At 42.4% G+C, this 17114-nt stretch overlaps 1 protein-coding gene across 11 annotated transcripts in view; it reads right to left on the bottom strand.

Annotated features, from left to right (window-relative positions):
• Positions 1–519: 519 nt before the first annotated feature.
• Positions 520–17114, bottom strand: part of DUSP22 (dual specificity phosphatase 22) — an 89655-nt gene continuing 73060 nt past the window's right edge. For all 11 annotated transcript variants that reach the window (XM_040586882.1, XM_040586881.1, XM_040586884.1 and 8 more), the window contains 4 exons: positions 14440–14489; positions 8925–8999; positions 7238–7409; positions 520–4357 (listed from right to left, as the gene is read on the bottom strand). In XM_040586882.1, the coding sequence (XP_040442816.1) occupies positions 4172–4357; positions 7238–7409; positions 8925–8999; positions 14440–14489 (483 nt within the window). In that variant the 3' untranslated portion in view covers positions 520–4171. The remainder of the gene's footprint in view (positions 4358–7237; positions 7410–8924; positions 9000–14439; positions 14490–17114) is intronic.

Raw genomic sequence — 17114 nt, 5'->3', positions numbered from 1 at the left:
ATCTGTGTGAATTTAAGTAGGGCTTTTCCCCCCCCTTGCACTGTTAAGTTTTTAATATTTTTTTCCCCCCCGAGAATCATCATCTGCCACTTGCATCAGCTTACTCCAACAAACAGCTACTGAGAACCTTCAGTCTTGGTGGTCTGTAAACTAGCTAAGTTTTACAGCTAATTAAGCCCTACACCAGTGTGCTATGGAAAAGAAGGTGTTTCAAAAGAATAAAAAAAACCTTGGATTCACTGCATACCCTGTCACAATGATGGGCCAGCAACAGTGAGTAAGAAAGCAACATGCAACATCCTCTTGTAGGACTACTATCAAGAGATTCTTGCGCTGCAGATTCTTGAACTCACCTGGAAGAACTTGCTGAAGAGAGGGGACATCTCAAGGAGTCTGCGTGCAGGAGAAAAAAGTAAGCTAAAAACCAAAGTGAGTTAGTCTTGTACTCTTGCAGGGATACAAACAGTGAGCAGAAGTCTTCCAGACACTACCATTGATTCCAAGAAATACACAAGCAGATCAGGTGTTAACATTTATTTATAAAAAAATTGTAGAACGTATTAAATACAAACATTTGGAAAAAGCAATCAAGGCTTCACTAAGATGCCCAGGAAGAGGAAGACAGAGAATCAAGAAGCTTACCAGGTTTAGAGTTTTTAAACTAGCTGAAGTAATTACTATAATTTTTCACTGACTTATTTATAGGCAGTGGCCATTATAGCAACCAATGTTATTACTATCCTTTTTAAAAAACAGAGATATGATTTGCCATATCTTCCCACTCAACCACAAAATGTAAGGAAGCAACTCTTTCCAGGTTAAAAATCAGGGTAATAAATACTAATGCATTTACCCATTACCTATATTGTATAACACTAAACATTTGCTTATAATCACACATGGGTATCAAGTTTAGCCAAAAAAAAAAAATAAATCGATTATACATTTCAAATCTGGATATTCAGTAAGGTGTTATAAATTTTATACATTTTCCAGTGAACATCAAAACGAGGACAATGTTTTAAAGTACGGAAACAGAATAACTGAATGCATCACCTACACTATAAAGGCCAACTACTAAGAGATGGACTGGGGTCTGGCCGTGTTCCAGATAGCTGGAAAGTCCTACAAACTGCCACTGAAAGGCTGGTTGGAAGACAAATCATGTCACGTCCTCAGTCTGTGTTAGCTCCCCTCCCTTTCTAAAAGGGCCAAAGGTGAGAACTGTAACTACTCCCTCTTCTACACCTTGTGGTAACAAAGAAGTAAACTATCATTCTGCTCTCTACATAGACAAACCAGATCCAAGTTTTCTTAGACTGCTGTTGCTCTTTTACCACTTAAATGCAGTGTGTACGGACCACTAAACAAGATGTAGAAGCAAAAGACTACAGAAAATACCTCTTCTGTCTTTTAAAAAGAGAAGCACCTCCACTTGCTGACAACATGGCACTCCCTCCATCTTCCTGCTTTACCCTGTACCTGCTTTCGAGCTGCAGCATAATGCACACTGACGTGGCTATATGGCCCTAAAGCCAAATTCAGTTCTAAAAAAAAATTAAAAATCCTATTTGCAGGACTGACTTTATGGGAATAACCAAACTATTATGAAATAATTGAACAGTACAGAATAATCTCAGACACATGAACACCAACAGATGTCTCCTATTCTGCCTTGTATTTGTCAGAACAGAAAGAAGAACTACCAATTTACCAGCACTCGCAGGGTTACTACCACAAGGACGAGAGTGCCAAAAGTTTTATGGGATACACAGTGCTGGCAGTCAGCTACAGGATGGACTGACTGGATACCTGCAAGAGCAAACGCAGAATGCTTCCAACAAGGCTGCCCTTTGGGGACAGGCTGAAGTTGCACAACATATCCTATTATGAGTAGAGGGCTGAACAAATGGACCAGCATCCTGAATGCAAGTCAGACCCTCTTTGTCGAGGAAAGTGTTTTCCAATCACCACATCTGCCCTCAGAGCACACAGGGGACTGCCAACGTGGGCACTGCTGTGCTGGAATCCCTAAACAGCCAGTTATTTGCAGATCAGCAACTTCAAGAAGATCTAAATACTCCTCTTACCAGGCAAACACAGAGCAGGCTGCTGGATATACCAAACAGGTAGTGGTTCACTTAGCTACAAGCTTGAAAACAAAAGCAATTCCAGCACCTTTCCCAAATCCAGCAGCATCCCTTACTGCAACACAGGACTATGCTACTCTTGCTGTGCTCAGTACGCTGAAAGCACTTAGTGCAATGAGAACCCTGATGCAGGCTTGGACTCAGATGGAACAGGACAGTTCCACCCCGTTCCCTTTTTTCCTTTTTGGCAATTACTGATGCACAAGATCTACGTTTCACAAGCCATAATGTATTTTTTTTTTTTTGAAGATGCTTAATTACAGGTATTTAACAGCCAGAGTTTGACCCCGAAAGCCTTGCTCCCAAATTCAAGGAATTCACTGCCACCCAAAGCAAGCTGGAAATCACATGAAGGGGAATCTTGTGAAGGGATGGGAGGTCAGAGTACCAAAGAAATTGAAAGATACAACAGTCTTATTTAGTACGCTGCCTCTGTCTCCCTCAGTGCTCAGCTTTCAGCACGATACACACCACGTTTAAACAAATGAGAGGTTTGGGTTTGTTCTTCTACCCTGGCTGTTTGGGAGGTATTTCTTACTTTCTAGAATCTTCAAGAAAAATAGGCCTTCTTTCCTCTGAGTCAAAGACAAGAAATCGTGATCTTGGCATCAGTGTCACCCCCCCATTACACCCTCAGAAATCAGTACACTGCCCAGCATCCCTGGTGACATATTTGAAGTTACGCTCTTACAATACACTTGAGTCAGGCAATGGCTCCATTCCAGAAATACACAACGTTACCAAGAGTGAAGTACAGCCCCTAGCTTTAACCTAGTTCAAAATATATTTTACAAATGCATTCCTACAAATCTGATCACAGCAAAATACATAGTGGTTTTAAAATGGCAGAAAGCTGAACTCAAACAACTGAATTTTTCAAACCAGTGAGAAATATGGGCAATTTTAAAAGAAAACAATAAACTTCTCAAATACAGACATTTGTGAAATATACACGCCACGCACACACTCGCACACGCACCCACTTACTTCACTCAGTGTCAGATTAAGATTACACAAGGCAATTTTCAAGGTTGCATTTACAACCACAACAACAAGAACAGCATTTTTGAGGTAGCTGAAGTCAAAGAGCAAACCACAGCACAAGCAAAGAAGCAGGTGCTCGCACTCACACCGAGCCCACTCTTTGGAGACACGTTATCATGTGCGCAGGGGCGTGTGTTGAAGAGGCACGTGTTCCACAGGGAATGACATTCAGTGGCACTGGAGACCGGATAAATTATTCTCCAGAGAAGCTTATGTTGGGAGACCAGAAGCACGATCAAGGGACCACGGCTTAAATCACTGCACGTCAGCTGAGCTGTGGTAACAGTCTTGGTGCTTTTGGTCTGCGGCAGTTCTACCGACAGCTCTGTCTCACGTGCACTGAAGCAAGTACAACTGTGGCAGTTGAAGATGTTATTACTCAGAGCTGTCTGTCCCACTTCTCTCCTACATGCTACTGTTGGTAGAAACGTACGTGTACCCATAGCTCACCTGCTCCAGTTTTCAGCCTAGCATTGGAGATGAAGCCCACCTCCACAGTATTACTTGCCAATGGACTGTGAACAGGAGCAGCAGAGACACAGACTTGAGTCCCCTTCTTCAGGTGCAATAACATCTTTAACACGTGAATAGCGCAGAGATGTCAAACTGCCACAGCTTGAATCACCAGACTTCATCTGAGCCCTTTGCTAGCCTACAAGGGAAGGAGCTGAGCTAACCTCACAGCAAATGCCAGGCAATGTGGGCACAAGGGGATAACAGCTGTGGCTGGCTGACAGACTGGCTCAGCCACAGGAACGGGATCACGTCTGTGGGCACACAGAGCTTGATCCTGCCCAAATGACAAAACTGTGTGAAACACACTCATACACATACACATAACGTAGTTTTTTCATCAAGAAGCTTTCTACAAATCAACTGCTTGCATGTTTACTGCTGAGAGTCTTGAAGATGGGATGGAACTTATGGCAAGATGTTTTTCAAAGGTAGAAAGAAAAAAAAAAATCAACCTCCTATGATTAGGTCTCTGTTGTGTAGTTGCTGTATGAGAGAGATGGCACAGATGAGAAGTTGTTATTCCACTGTCTTCCTCCAGTATTCTGCTGCAACTCTGCCTGCTCTTTATATTTGCTCAGAAGATTTTTGGCTTCTTGCAGATCCTGAGAAGAGTTTTCCCCATATTCTTCTTTCAGCCACTGCCTGAACTGCAGAAATTGAACACACATACACAATTTGATGGAACAATAACATGAGACGGATGCAGAAGTAATACTGCCTCCTGTCCCACAGGATTTCAAGAGCCTTTAAGAACACAAACAGTTTAAAGAAAAGCACTCCAAATATTGCACATCCTTCAATAGCAGCACAGAACACACAGGCACAGGAACACATCTGAAATCACCGAGATCCCTTAGATCCCCCTAAAATGACACACTTGCATAACAGCTTGGCTGACTGGAGTAATGCAGAGTAAGGACCACCCACTGGGCAAGGACATCCTGGACTTAAAAGCTCCCCCTTCCTCTTGCATAAACAGACAGCGAGATGAAATAGCATGGAAGCTAACACGATCAGCCAACTAATGCAAGCCACAACAGGCTGCAAGAAACTTGCAGATCAGGAAGTGAACCACTCATATGGGTTTTTTATCCTGAAGCCACAAACACCAAGTAGAAAATACACTGCAGATATCAGGAAAGGTATCTTCTAGGAAGATAAGAGTCTAGGAGCTTTAAGAACTATAGAATAGGACTCTATATGTTACTAACATGGATGACGGAATATGGCATATGGTAACAGATATACAAAGTCCAGTTGAAGGTCAGTCCAGCTCTATATTCTGGGATGAGAGTAGCCAGATGCAAATGCCGATTTAAAAAAAATAATCAGACAATAGCAAGGCAATAATGCTGGGACTTCTTCCCTGGTCATTTCCTCAGCTTCCAGCAATTTTCAGTTCAGGTACTTTCAGAGGCTGAGGCAGTATTTTTGTGTTTGACAGCAAGAAATTATTTTTTCTATCATGAGATCACTTTTTGAATCCACAAATTTTTACCACAATATATATGGATTCCAACAAGCTCCATAAGCACATATTGTGTAAAACTCCCCCCTTTCCTTGATTAGCACCTGCCAATTGACAGCTCCATCTCATATTACAGGAAAGAGTGGACATCACACCTGTTCTATTTCTCTATTCCACTCAGCTTCACAGACCTTTGTCACATCCATTGTCATTTCTTTACCAGTTGAAGAATCTGAGTCCACTTAAGTCATTCCTGACAATCTTGTTGCTCTTCTCTGCAGAAGCAGCAAGTAGACACAGACCCCAACTGTTCCATCCCAGTGGAGATAATGTTCCTTTTGCAAGCCTTAACTTTCATAGCTTTGTTCCGTCTGGGTCTCATGGACGGCTTTCTCCATAAAGATCATTTACTAGGACACTGGGAGACAAGACTTCAACAGAGTTACTCCCTCCCACTCCTTAAAGATCATAAGGTCCTGAGTCAAAACTGAAGCCTCAGGCTACCGTGAGGAAGTTTGGAGTTGGTGCAAACCACATTGTGACTTCAGTGACTAAACCCCTTCCTGCAAGACCAAGATCTAAAGGACCCCATTCCAGAACCCCCACAGAGTACCACCCTGTAGTGGCACAGCAAAACACCCAGGCTGCTGAAATCAGAAAGAAGTTCACACCCTCAGCAGATGGCATTATTCCACTGAAATCAGGTGTGTAAACAGACACCTGCTAAGGATGTGGTCGCTATTAAGAGACAGTAGGAAACTACAGCCCAGCCAGTGACTACAGGTGGATATTTCTTTTTGCAACCTACTGCCTCCCCCTCAGCGAAAAAAAGGCAGAGTGTGCCGTCCATGGTGGATGAAAAAAGAGACGTTACTGTCTTTATCAGGCTATTTGCATATAGCCTTAATTGTCATTGCTGTTAGCCCAGACCAATTAGAGTAGAAATGACTGTAAGGGAGGAAGGAGACAAGTCTGGAAAGTCCCCCTCTGACTTCTGTCTCTTAAAAATCGGTTACTCTACCATTTACACCAGTTCCAAACGATCCAGGAAACATTCAGTTAAATATTAAAAAAACACAAATGTTTACAGTTGCAAAGTGTATCACGCAAAACAAATGGTAATTTCTAAACTATGAGCTTTCTGCAGCAGAACAACAGAGATGGAATAATAAAAAAAAAAAAAAACAATATCCCTTGTCTCAAGTATTTTGCTTTCCGATTTTGGTTTGCCTCTGTTGTTGTTGTTGATTTTTAATCTGCACAATAAGCACAAAAGCCCAGAGAACAGCAATGTGCTGAGCAATGGAAAATGGAGGGGACAGCCACAGTAGCTTGTTAACATAAGTGGAAGTCACCTATCACCCACGGGGAGCAGGTCTTTTGCGTGGGATGGTTCTTTTTAGGGGTAAGAAACTGATTTTTGATTTATGAAAACCACTTTGCAGTCTTACTGTTCTCTCAATTCTCCTAGTTCTACAAAGCCTTCAAAGGCTAAGAAGAAAAAAGGGTCGGATTTGAGACTGCCCTACATATCAGCAAATTTATTCTCAGACAGAGAACTGTGGGGGAGCACAACATGTAAGTCATAAAGAAAATCTAGTTTAACTCCTGGATAGCAAAGGTATCAGATTATGATTTCTTTCCTGCTTACTATTCCAAATGAACATGTTGAGGGGAAACCCTTGTTTTTATACAACTGGTACTTGCAGGTTTGTCTTTCTGCTGTGTTCTAAGCAACTCACTGTTTAGCTTTTACCCCTCTCTAAAGGTGTCAGTCTTGTATTGTGCCTTATTGCACATAAAGCAGTCACTGGACTGAGAGCACAGTTGGGCAGGAGATGTTTCACTATTGTGCTTCATTTCTTCTCCCACCCAGCATTCCCTGATGCCTTCAGTTCTAGCTGCACCTCCCCAGTGGAGCAGGCTTAGCCAAGAAGCCACTCCCTCAAAGCAAAAACTGGGAGTGAGATAAACCACCCAGGCCACAAAATAATGAGAAATAGCCCACGATCTGACTTGGTGTCATGTTTCACAGCTCATTCGTTTGTAGTTCATTTACCTGATCAACATCATGTTTTTCGAAGTCCTGTAGCTGCCTCTGGAAGCCCATGTTAGGATTGGCACAGGATCTTGCTGCACGGACAACAGACAGCGCATCTTCCCAGCCAAAGTCTGTGATGGTCATGATGTAGGCAACCACCAATGTTACACTCCTGGAGACACCTGCAAGGCTGCATGAAAAAGGAGGTACAACAAACTGAAGTCATGCTGTAACTTATCCATCACAGTTAAAAGCATCACTTCCCAACATCACAGCAGGCTGCTGTGTCGCTTGCCACAACGAAGAAATAGTACAATATTTGAGTAAAAGGGGTTTGGTGCTGCTTTTTCAAATGTATCAGAACAAATCTATGACAAGACAGAGAAAGTGGGTTCTGAGTGGTAATTCCTATGAGACTGGGAAGGAAGAAATAAGTATTGAGTCTTCACAAAAGCAGGGGACAGTGCACAGGTTCTAAGTTAGATTTTGGTTTTAATAATCTAGAAATAAGTCACCCACTTTCTTCTCCTTATATAGATCAGAGCAGCAAAATAAGATCCTTCCCTCTCCGCCACAAATAAAGGCTTCAGTTTCATGGGGTCAAAACGAACTTTAACTGAACTGCTAAAGTATGTCTATTTGGTTGCCTGAGTTCTTTTCCTCTTTCTGCTGTCCATGCACTGCACAACTTCTACTCTCAGGACTCCGGCTTCCCCATGTGAAACACTGGGATAAAGTAAGAATCATTCGCTATTACTGGTTGGACAGCACTTGACAAGAACTCCCAACTATTACTACTTTGAGTATGAATAGTATGTTTGAGTTACATTTGTCCTAAACACTTTTACTTAGCATTTTAAGAACATTTATGCTTTTGAAATGCTTTGCAAATTCAAATAGGTTTTTTAGAACTCTAACAGAATTCAGACGAATTATCCCTGTTTTACACACATGGAGACTGACCAAGTGACATGTGCACAGCCCTATCACGAGTCAGCAGCAAACTGAGGCTTTATGCTCAGGGCTGTGTACAAGTCCAGTGTTCAAATCACAAGATGACTCTGATTCCAGATATAGACTCAGATATGTCACTTGGTCATAGTCTTTGTGCTGTATGTCCAATAGCAGAGAGCAAGAAAAAACCCAGGGTGGGATTTCCTTTTCTGTTCTCTACAGTCCCAGGAGCACCTCTCCAATCACAGACTAGCTGTTAACAAATGTAACATTTGAATGCTTCAGCAGTTTAAGGAGAAAAAAAAATAATCAAATTTCTGTTCACAGGAATTTTTTCTTTAACACCTCTGAAGTCACCACAATAGCTGTTATAGAAACTGATCAAATTATTAGGATTATGGAAATCACATTCAGAAATACAGCGATTAAAATAAATAATACGTTTCTAGTCAATGTATCTCTAGTCAAGTCAATCCTACACAAAGGTTTGATACAAAGAGATGGTCAAGAAGAATTTCTCAGGCTCCTTTTATCTCCAGGCAGCTGCCCACCCCAGTGACTCAAAAGTCCTGGCATGAGGCTTTAACAGCATTTGCAGATCTTCTCTGGAGCTATTCAAATACAGGGGGCATTTCAGTCCAAGAGGATTTTGCTATAAAATGGAGATGAAAACTAACTTATCATTATGATGAACATCCAAATGAAAGTAGGGAACCCCTAAACAAGTTTTCTTAGCAAGTGGCATACATACCAATGAACTAGGCAGCCTTCACCTGTAAGCCGGCACTCATGGATAAATTTGATGCTTTCTCTGAAATGCCTTGCCCTGAAAACAGAAGCAGAAGGGGAATAAAGAAAGTGCTGTATTTAGTAAAATCACTACTTAGAAAGAGAGAAATGTATCCGAAAGCTCACTTAACACTGTTTCTAGAATTTAGAACTGAATACAGGTCTTACAAAATAAAAGTTAGTGTCTGCCAACGAAGCGCAAAACTCACTGGCATAGTTATTCTCTGCACTACCTGAAGAAAGAACTGGTATCTTAGGCATTAGCAGGGCAAACATTAACAAATGTTCTGGACTGTCAGGTCTGTATTTCAGTTTGTGTTCTATTCCTCCTTAGACTAGTAACTTGACCTCATGTGTCCTTCTGTATGTCCAGATGTCAGACGAAACTCAGCAAGACCGCATGAAGAGTTCTGAAGGTACGTTCTCTCTCACAGAGGCATCCACTACCTGCTACCCAAACTTACGCTTTGACTTCACCTCCTCCTTCAAACCATGTACTAGGACACATCTAGACGTTACGACTTTCTTCTTTGCAACATGAAATTTCTCCCTTTTAAGTCTGTGCTATGAAAAAAATCTTGATTTAAGCCCTGGCTTCTTCAGCTCCTTCCAGTCTCCTCCTCTCAGACTGCAGTACCCCTTCTGTCTGCCCTTACTCAGGGTGTCAGCCAACCCCAGCCTACAACCTACCTTTTTTAAAGCAGTGGAGGAGAAAATGTGGGGAAGATAAAGACTCTGTTTAAAAACATTAAGGTTTATACTCTCATTATGCTTTACACATGCCTCTTCCTTTTAAGTGAGGCAAGTCTGATGGAAAGTAACTGGGCAGCTGTCATCATCTCAGGAAATCTGCAGCATTGCATTGCTGCATCCCAGTCCCAAGCTGCTCACCCTGCCTCTGCCTTCCAGACTGCAAAGCCTTTGGGAATGCCTGCAATTTATCACAGTGCAAGCAGTGCCTCTTAGTTCAATACCGTTGGAGTTCACTGTGGCCTCTGACAGCTCTTTCAATTTAAGTTCACAAGCAGTAGCAACGTGTGCAACACAGACAGAGGAAAGGGCTTCTTAAGGGGCAGGCGGTACTGGGCTTATTGGCAAACACAAACCTGAGAGCACACTGCACTCAACACTCATGAAACACAATGTCCTGTATTCAAGCTGGTTTTCCTTCTCAGCGTGAATATTATACCACAAGGGTAAAAGAAAAAAATAAATCTCAGCCCAGCACCAGCAGCCACACAGATACCAGGAATGCCCACACAAAAGGAAGCGTCCCTTCCTGCCCAACAGTGCAGCTGCTGATAGCATAAAGAAGACCTGGAGAAGGACAACAGCGATGCAATAGTGCGACAGCACCTGTGGAACTTGCAAAAGCAATTATGTCTAACTTGAAATTTGCAAAAAGTGGGATCCCAAAGCCCAGGGCTCCCTCTCCAAGGCTGTTCTTGCATCACTGGATACAACATGGAGAACAGCTGGAGAAGACTTGGGTGACTTATTTGGAAAATCTCAAGGCACAATGCAATCCCAAGCTTTAGGACAACATGTCAACTCAGGATTTTATGTTTCTCAAGAAACTGATCAAGCATGTGGGATAAGTGAAGAAGAGGGATAAAACCTTACAACTGCATTTCTACTCAGGCTGCCACAACAAAATATTTTCACTGACTGACTTCTACCAAATCATGGTGCTCAGGTCTGCCTGGGGGGCACAAGCAGCTTCACATAAACGAACTCAGAGGACAAGTAAGATGTTGGGCTGTGTGAGCAGGAGGCATTGCTATTGCACAATGGAGGAGCACTTGCCTGAGATGGAACAGATTCAGTCAAAAGAAAATTGGTTAGGGCTACATTGGCAACATACCAGTCCTCTCACACACCCATCTTTTCTCCTTCTCTCTAGGAAATCTGGCCAACAGTGCAGCTCCAAGCACCACTGAATTCACTTCAATAGTCTAGCACAAGTTTTCATTAAACACTTCAATGCTTTGATTTGAAAAGTATCTGCGAATGAGCATAATGCCTTTGCAAGGTACTAAATGTAGTTAGCAGTGAATTCCATTCACTCAGTTTTATTCACCCTTCCTTATTGCTGAAACACTGTCCAGTGTTTCAGCAATACACTTAGTCTGCTGAAACACTGTCCAGTGTGTTCACAGGCATTCATGAAAACGGGAAGAGTAATAGCCAAACTTAGAATCAGTGCTGCTCTGTAGAACCATGGCAGTCCTCACCCTGAGTGTGATGGAAGTAGAAACAGCCCTATGGTACTGGGGTCTCTGCTGGCTCCAGCAGACACAGTTGACTAAACTAATTTTCAAAGTGATGGTACAAACCATATTTACATGAAAACTAAGGCTGAGGACCAGTTAGCTGCGTGGCAAGTGCCAGACACAAAGAAGAATGGCGAGTCTTACATTAACCACAAAACAGTTGATCATCATCAGTAACAGGAAAGCACTTGACAAATATGTTGATTTGCAGCCTATTTGTTGGACTGAACAGTTACTTCAAGACAATTTATTACATGATATCTGGCTTTTCATCTCCCAGCTTAAAGCTGGGTCCTGAACTGCATCATCTTCACAGTGGGAAAACACCACAGGAGGAACCACCAGTACAGTGCTCCTACCAGGACATTGTAAAAGTTATCTAAACTTACATATAAGCAAGCTGGATAACCCAAAACCAGGCTGAGGGCAGAGTTACAATACAAAATCTACATATTCATTCATTGCTAGTCAGACTTCTACAAATATCACAAAGGTTAAAAAGAAAGCATCCAAATCAGCTAGGAAGCCGCATCTTGACATTTCTTTCCTTCGGCAATGCAAATGCAACAAATATCCACGTAAATTTCTTTTCTTAATAGGTTACGTGGCTTCTGTAATTACCACCACTAACAGCCTGACCACTGGAGGTTATTTCCTTAGAAATACACAGACTGTGACAATTAGCTGGAAGAGGACAGGAAGGGAAGATTTGATTTCTACAGAATTTTTTAGCAACAGGTTCTATAGGAGACGACGTTTCTGGAGAAGTCAGTAGTCCAAGGCAAAATTCTCACGGTCCAGGGAAAAGATTTAACACCTAGCAAGCACCTCAAGTCTCAAAAGCAACAGCTCGATTCCTGTGCTTGGTAGGGGCAGAGCATGGGAGTAGGATCAAGCTTCTGAGACACGTTAGTGAACACCCACCTGTTAACAGGGGAATCCTGGCTGTATTTCCCTATATTTCCTCTGAGGAAGGGAGCTCCACTAAACAAGCTTACTAGGAGTAAATGTGCATTACACACGTAAGAAACCAGAAGTTTCCTCTCACAAAAAATGAGCTGAAGGGAATTAAGAGCTCATAGTCCCAGAATCCAGTGGGTAAAGGCTTTCAGCTGGATGTTATCAACCTGCCAGCAGCTGCAAAGTAGCAGCAAAGCTTCTGACAAACTTGCTGTTGGGAGAGACAGACAAGGCTGCAGTGTGTATTTAGCCAGTTGTGCCTGTCAACCATTGCTAAGAAAACACAAGGATCTGCAATACAGGATACTGCTTCCCCCCCACCCCCCAATACCACCAGGATTCCTCTTTTGAAACAGGAGGGTAGATACACAAGATGCTGCAGAGGGACCAATTCCCTTCCCTTTTCCCCAGCTATCCCTCCCTCCACAGAGGGCACAGGCAGTACGGTTAATAGCTCCTAGATAAGACTGTGACAGATCCTCAGTCTGAACACACACAGCTTCTTCCTCTTGCTTTCAGAAGATTGTATGTGCAAAGCAAGCAACACTGCTATTTGTGAGCATCGTGATTTGATCTTGACTGTATAAAGCAAAAAAAAAAATCAGTTACTCATCAAGTTTTATTTTAAGTGATAAAATGTATCAGTATTAGAAATAATGACATTTGCTTGCAGCCACCTGATACCAAAGCAAGTATTTCAGATGCCTGCAGCATAACAGAAACAATACTCATGCAAATATTGTATCTTCTTACTGAAGCTTTAAGAGCTTTGGTACTGTGCCAGACAGCTCAAGTGCTAGAGGTGGTTTTTCAATATAACTCCTTGAAATTAACAGTGAGCGAGCAGCTGAATTGTACACTGGTTAACATTCATCACAAATGCCATCCTTTCTATTTCCATTCCCAATTGATCCAGATCTCTATTAACAAAGGAAGCAGATTTGCAAAACATTTTCAGAAAAGCCACAGATGTCAGAATATCAACAAACAATTAATAGGACATACGAGTGTTTCCCTCTAATCTCTTATTCCTTTTCCTTCCCAAAAGGATTTAACATTTTTTATTCTTATTTAAGTATTGAGGAGACAAAAATTGTCCTTGACAAAGAAAGTTAGCTGTCTGCTTTCTCATTACAGACCTGTCCTGGAAATTTAGGGGTTTGGGGTGTTTTTTATTGTGGGTTGGGGCGGGGGGGTATGTGGTGGCGGTTTGAAGGTTTCCCCCTCCACCCCTAAAATCACGACAGAAATGCAGAATGAAAAAGGCAAATCACCACACAAATGCCACACTGGAATATTTCTAGGGTACGAGAAACACATGCTCTAAAAATATCCCCTGAAAGCACAAGCCGGAATATTGCTGTGATGTGAGAGAAAAGCAGCGCTGCACTTCCTTCCGTACCTACCAGGCCTCTTTCAACTACTTGTTTCTCTACAAAACTTGGTAGCAGGATGTGGCTGAAAGCCCCCTCACCTCTCCCCAACATAAACAGTGAGCTCGAGAAGAAAGAGTTGGTCACCATCCAAGTTCTCTTACAAAACCTGTTTTGATTTCTCTTTGGAATCAAGACTTGCCATGTTCGACGGCTCAAAACATTAAAACCAAGGGCAAGTCACTTAGTGTTTCATGAACATTAGCTGAGATGAGAAAGAGCGAGGCTGGGACACCCTAGTTTCAGTACATATATCCTCGAGGCAAGAGTCACCACAGGGCAGAAACTCTGTGCTGTGCCAGCCTCCTACTAAGAGCAGTGGGGCCTTCTGAGGCAGCTTCAAGAAGTCCAGAGCAGATAGTTGCAGGGGTAGTTTGCACACTGGGACTTTATCTTGAAGGCTCACCGTGAGGAATTTATTTCAACCCTTGAAGAACGAGGCTTCACACCTCTTTCAAATATTTTCTTTTTGTTAATGGCTGGAGATAGTGCTAAAAAAAAAAAAAAAAAAAAAAAAAAAAAAAGAACAGCCAAGCAAATGGGACAAATTAGGAGCAGACTACGGAATTCCTGAAGTTTAAAGCTACAAATGAAAAGCATTTGCACCCTACAAACCCTTACACACAAAAAGAGGGTCCGAACCAAAGTGCCTGGAATAAAGTGTTACTGTGTTTTTTTTAACAGATTAAACCCTACATTTGTGTAATACTTCAGAGAGATCAGAATCAGATCTTCCAGCTCATTGTAATACAGGTATCACGACACTGAGGGACTTCTGGGGGTTTGTGGTTTATTTTTCAAGAAAACTTACAGGTTCTGTGATGGTGAGTCAGCAGCAGGAATGCACAGGTACTTCACTCCCTGTGTAAAGAAGCAAAAAGGAATGAGAAAATAGCCAAGTTAAATACATTTATCTACAACTGCACAAGTCCTGCTCTAAACTGGTGCAGTTTTACTGACTTTGAGGAAGGCACACCATTATTCAGACAGGCAGAGATCATATCTATGCAGCCAGATTTTAAAATACTTTTCACATCTGCTTCATTGCTAAGACACCAGCAGGTAGCATAGTCATGCTTATCCCAAGGCCCAACAGCAAGCTTTTTAAAATAGAACCATCTCTACTAAAAAGGCATAAACCTCTTTTTCAAAATCTCACTCTTCTTACATTTCTAGTAAAATTCAGTTGCATCTTCTCCTGCCCTTCCCCTTCTCTGAACAGATGCTATAGCTTAAAATTGTGATGCTACTTCTTTTGATCCCATGCAGTCACTTTTCTTTGCTTGGTTGATAAATCAAACAAAATGCATTTCAGAGAAGAAACATGTTTGTGGTGTGGGGTTTGGTTTTTTTATTTTTGGGAAACTTCAGGGACAACCATAAAACTCATACTTTTCTCCCACAAAGTTAACCTCACTTCAGTCGGCTATTATAATAAGTTACAAGATCAATTAGGGAAGTTACGATAACCATTTCTGATGCATTAAAAATGTTACTGGTACATTTAAAACAACACTATAATACACACTACTGCTTTGCATTGTCAACGCTCATTTTAACTGTCATTTTATTTTCAAAGCTTCTTTTGCTCCTATGACTGTTAAGAAAAAGAACACTTCTGAAAGTACATTTAGCTAACTTCTCAAATAGGTCTTCCAAGAATACACGTTGCTGCAGCTCAGACACACAAGTACTAAATCATTCACTGGAAGTCTTTTGACTTCTCAGATGCAGTTTTGTGAATTTTTCAGATGTACTTGTAAAGATAAGGATTCACAGCAAAAGGTCACACCATAAAACACATCTCAGTTTATCCTTCTGTAACAATGCAAACCCTTGCAATAATCCTGCGTGTTCAACAACACATTGAAAGTCACACATTTATCTGTAAGAGATCCTTTGCTAACAAAGTGGAACACAACATGCATCTACCAGGCATTTCATCTGCTAGCGGGGGTGGGAGGGAGGAATTTTTATTGCTTAACTGCGATAACTACCTGAGGCAGTATCTTCTTCAACACCACTTTTGCTTTGCTGGGTCAGAAACCCCTCTATTTCCCTTACACACCCACTGTTACTTCACCTGCCATCTCACACCAAAGAGCAATCCTTTTTATAAAAGGTCCTGACCCCTGGCACCACGATAGACCATCATGCTAATCCTCTGCAAGACGCGTGAACTTCACCGCTATGTCAGAAAGGACGTGGTGATACCTCACCCCCATCTCTTCACCACCGCTTACACAAGCACCAGCCATTTTCTCAACCCAGCAGAACCCCTTCAGCCAGCATCTTCTTCACAGCCACACGGTTCTGAGAGCCTGCCCTGTTCCCACCCTGTTTTACCAGACCTCCTTGCTCTGACAAGCCATTCCCAGTGTACCACAACTGGAGAGTTGCTTCTGCCCACGGCCTGGTCTGGGGAAGGCAGAGCCAGAGCAGGGAATGCTCTGTAGACAGCGCTAAGCACAGAGATGGAAACATGACAGTGCCCGACAATGGAGAAGGTACCATCAAAACAACACCAAGACAAGGGCACATGCACGAGAGCTTTGTGGCAAAATGCAGCTGAGGGGAGAGAGAATAAGAATGAAATTTGTTTGCAAACCAACAGAGCTTGCTGCCAAAGGCAACGGCATCAACAAGTAACAGTGCCTCCTGCCCTGCATCAGGAGAAGGGATGCCTGTTGTGGGAAACCAGGATGGTTCCACAACCATAAGCTCACCCACAACAGTTTGCGTAGATACATGCCTTTAGAAAGGCAATGTAGCAGTAATACATATAAAGATAGCCTGCTGAGCCAAGGATGGTAATTATATTGTGACACATTAATTACGATAAGAAGTATCTTGTATGACGCATCTGAGAGGTTTATCTTGGACACCAGTATCACTTGAAGTGAGTCACTCCAGTAGAACACGGGCCTGTGACCTGAAAGTAAATTTACATGCTATTCTTTCCCCCACACCTCTAGACAGCTCCATACCACCAACTGCACCACCAAGGGAAAAAACAGGAAGAAAACAGAACACAGGAGATGGGTTAACTCCGGAGCGCGCTATATGCCAGAAGGTTCGCTCCTCCAGCACGCACTGACGCAAGTTGTTCCACAGATTTCAGAAGCTATGGCACATGCTGAGCGCTTTTCACAGGCTGAGTGCAGAGGGGCTTTCAGATCATCTTCACTTTAAAAGCAGAAGTAGCACCAGCACAAGTTTAAGACCCACAATGTTCTTTTTTTTTGTCATGGCTGGTTAGTTCCCACTACCGCAAGCAAGCGTGAAACTACCCTGTGAGAGACCGCACATGGTGCTGAATGGCTCATCCAGAGCCTGATCCTGGAGGTCTTCAGCACTCACAGCATCCAGTGAAGCCCACGGCACACTTTTCACTACTGTGCTCGCAACTGCTCAGCATTAAGCAATTAGCCTTATATTAACATAGCTTTTCAGACAGAAGAGGGTTAAAGTTCCTGGAATATGGTA

This window comes from Falco naumanni, chromosome 3 (assembly GCF_017639655.2).
Source record: "Falco naumanni isolate bFalNau1 chromosome 3, bFalNau1.pat, whole genome shotgun sequence".
NCBI classification, from domain to species: domain Eukaryota; kingdom Metazoa; phylum Chordata; class Aves; order Falconiformes; family Falconidae; genus Falco; species Falco naumanni.
The sequence above is the reverse complement of the archived record's forward strand: the minus strand, read 5'-3'. Positions and strand labels throughout refer to the sequence as shown.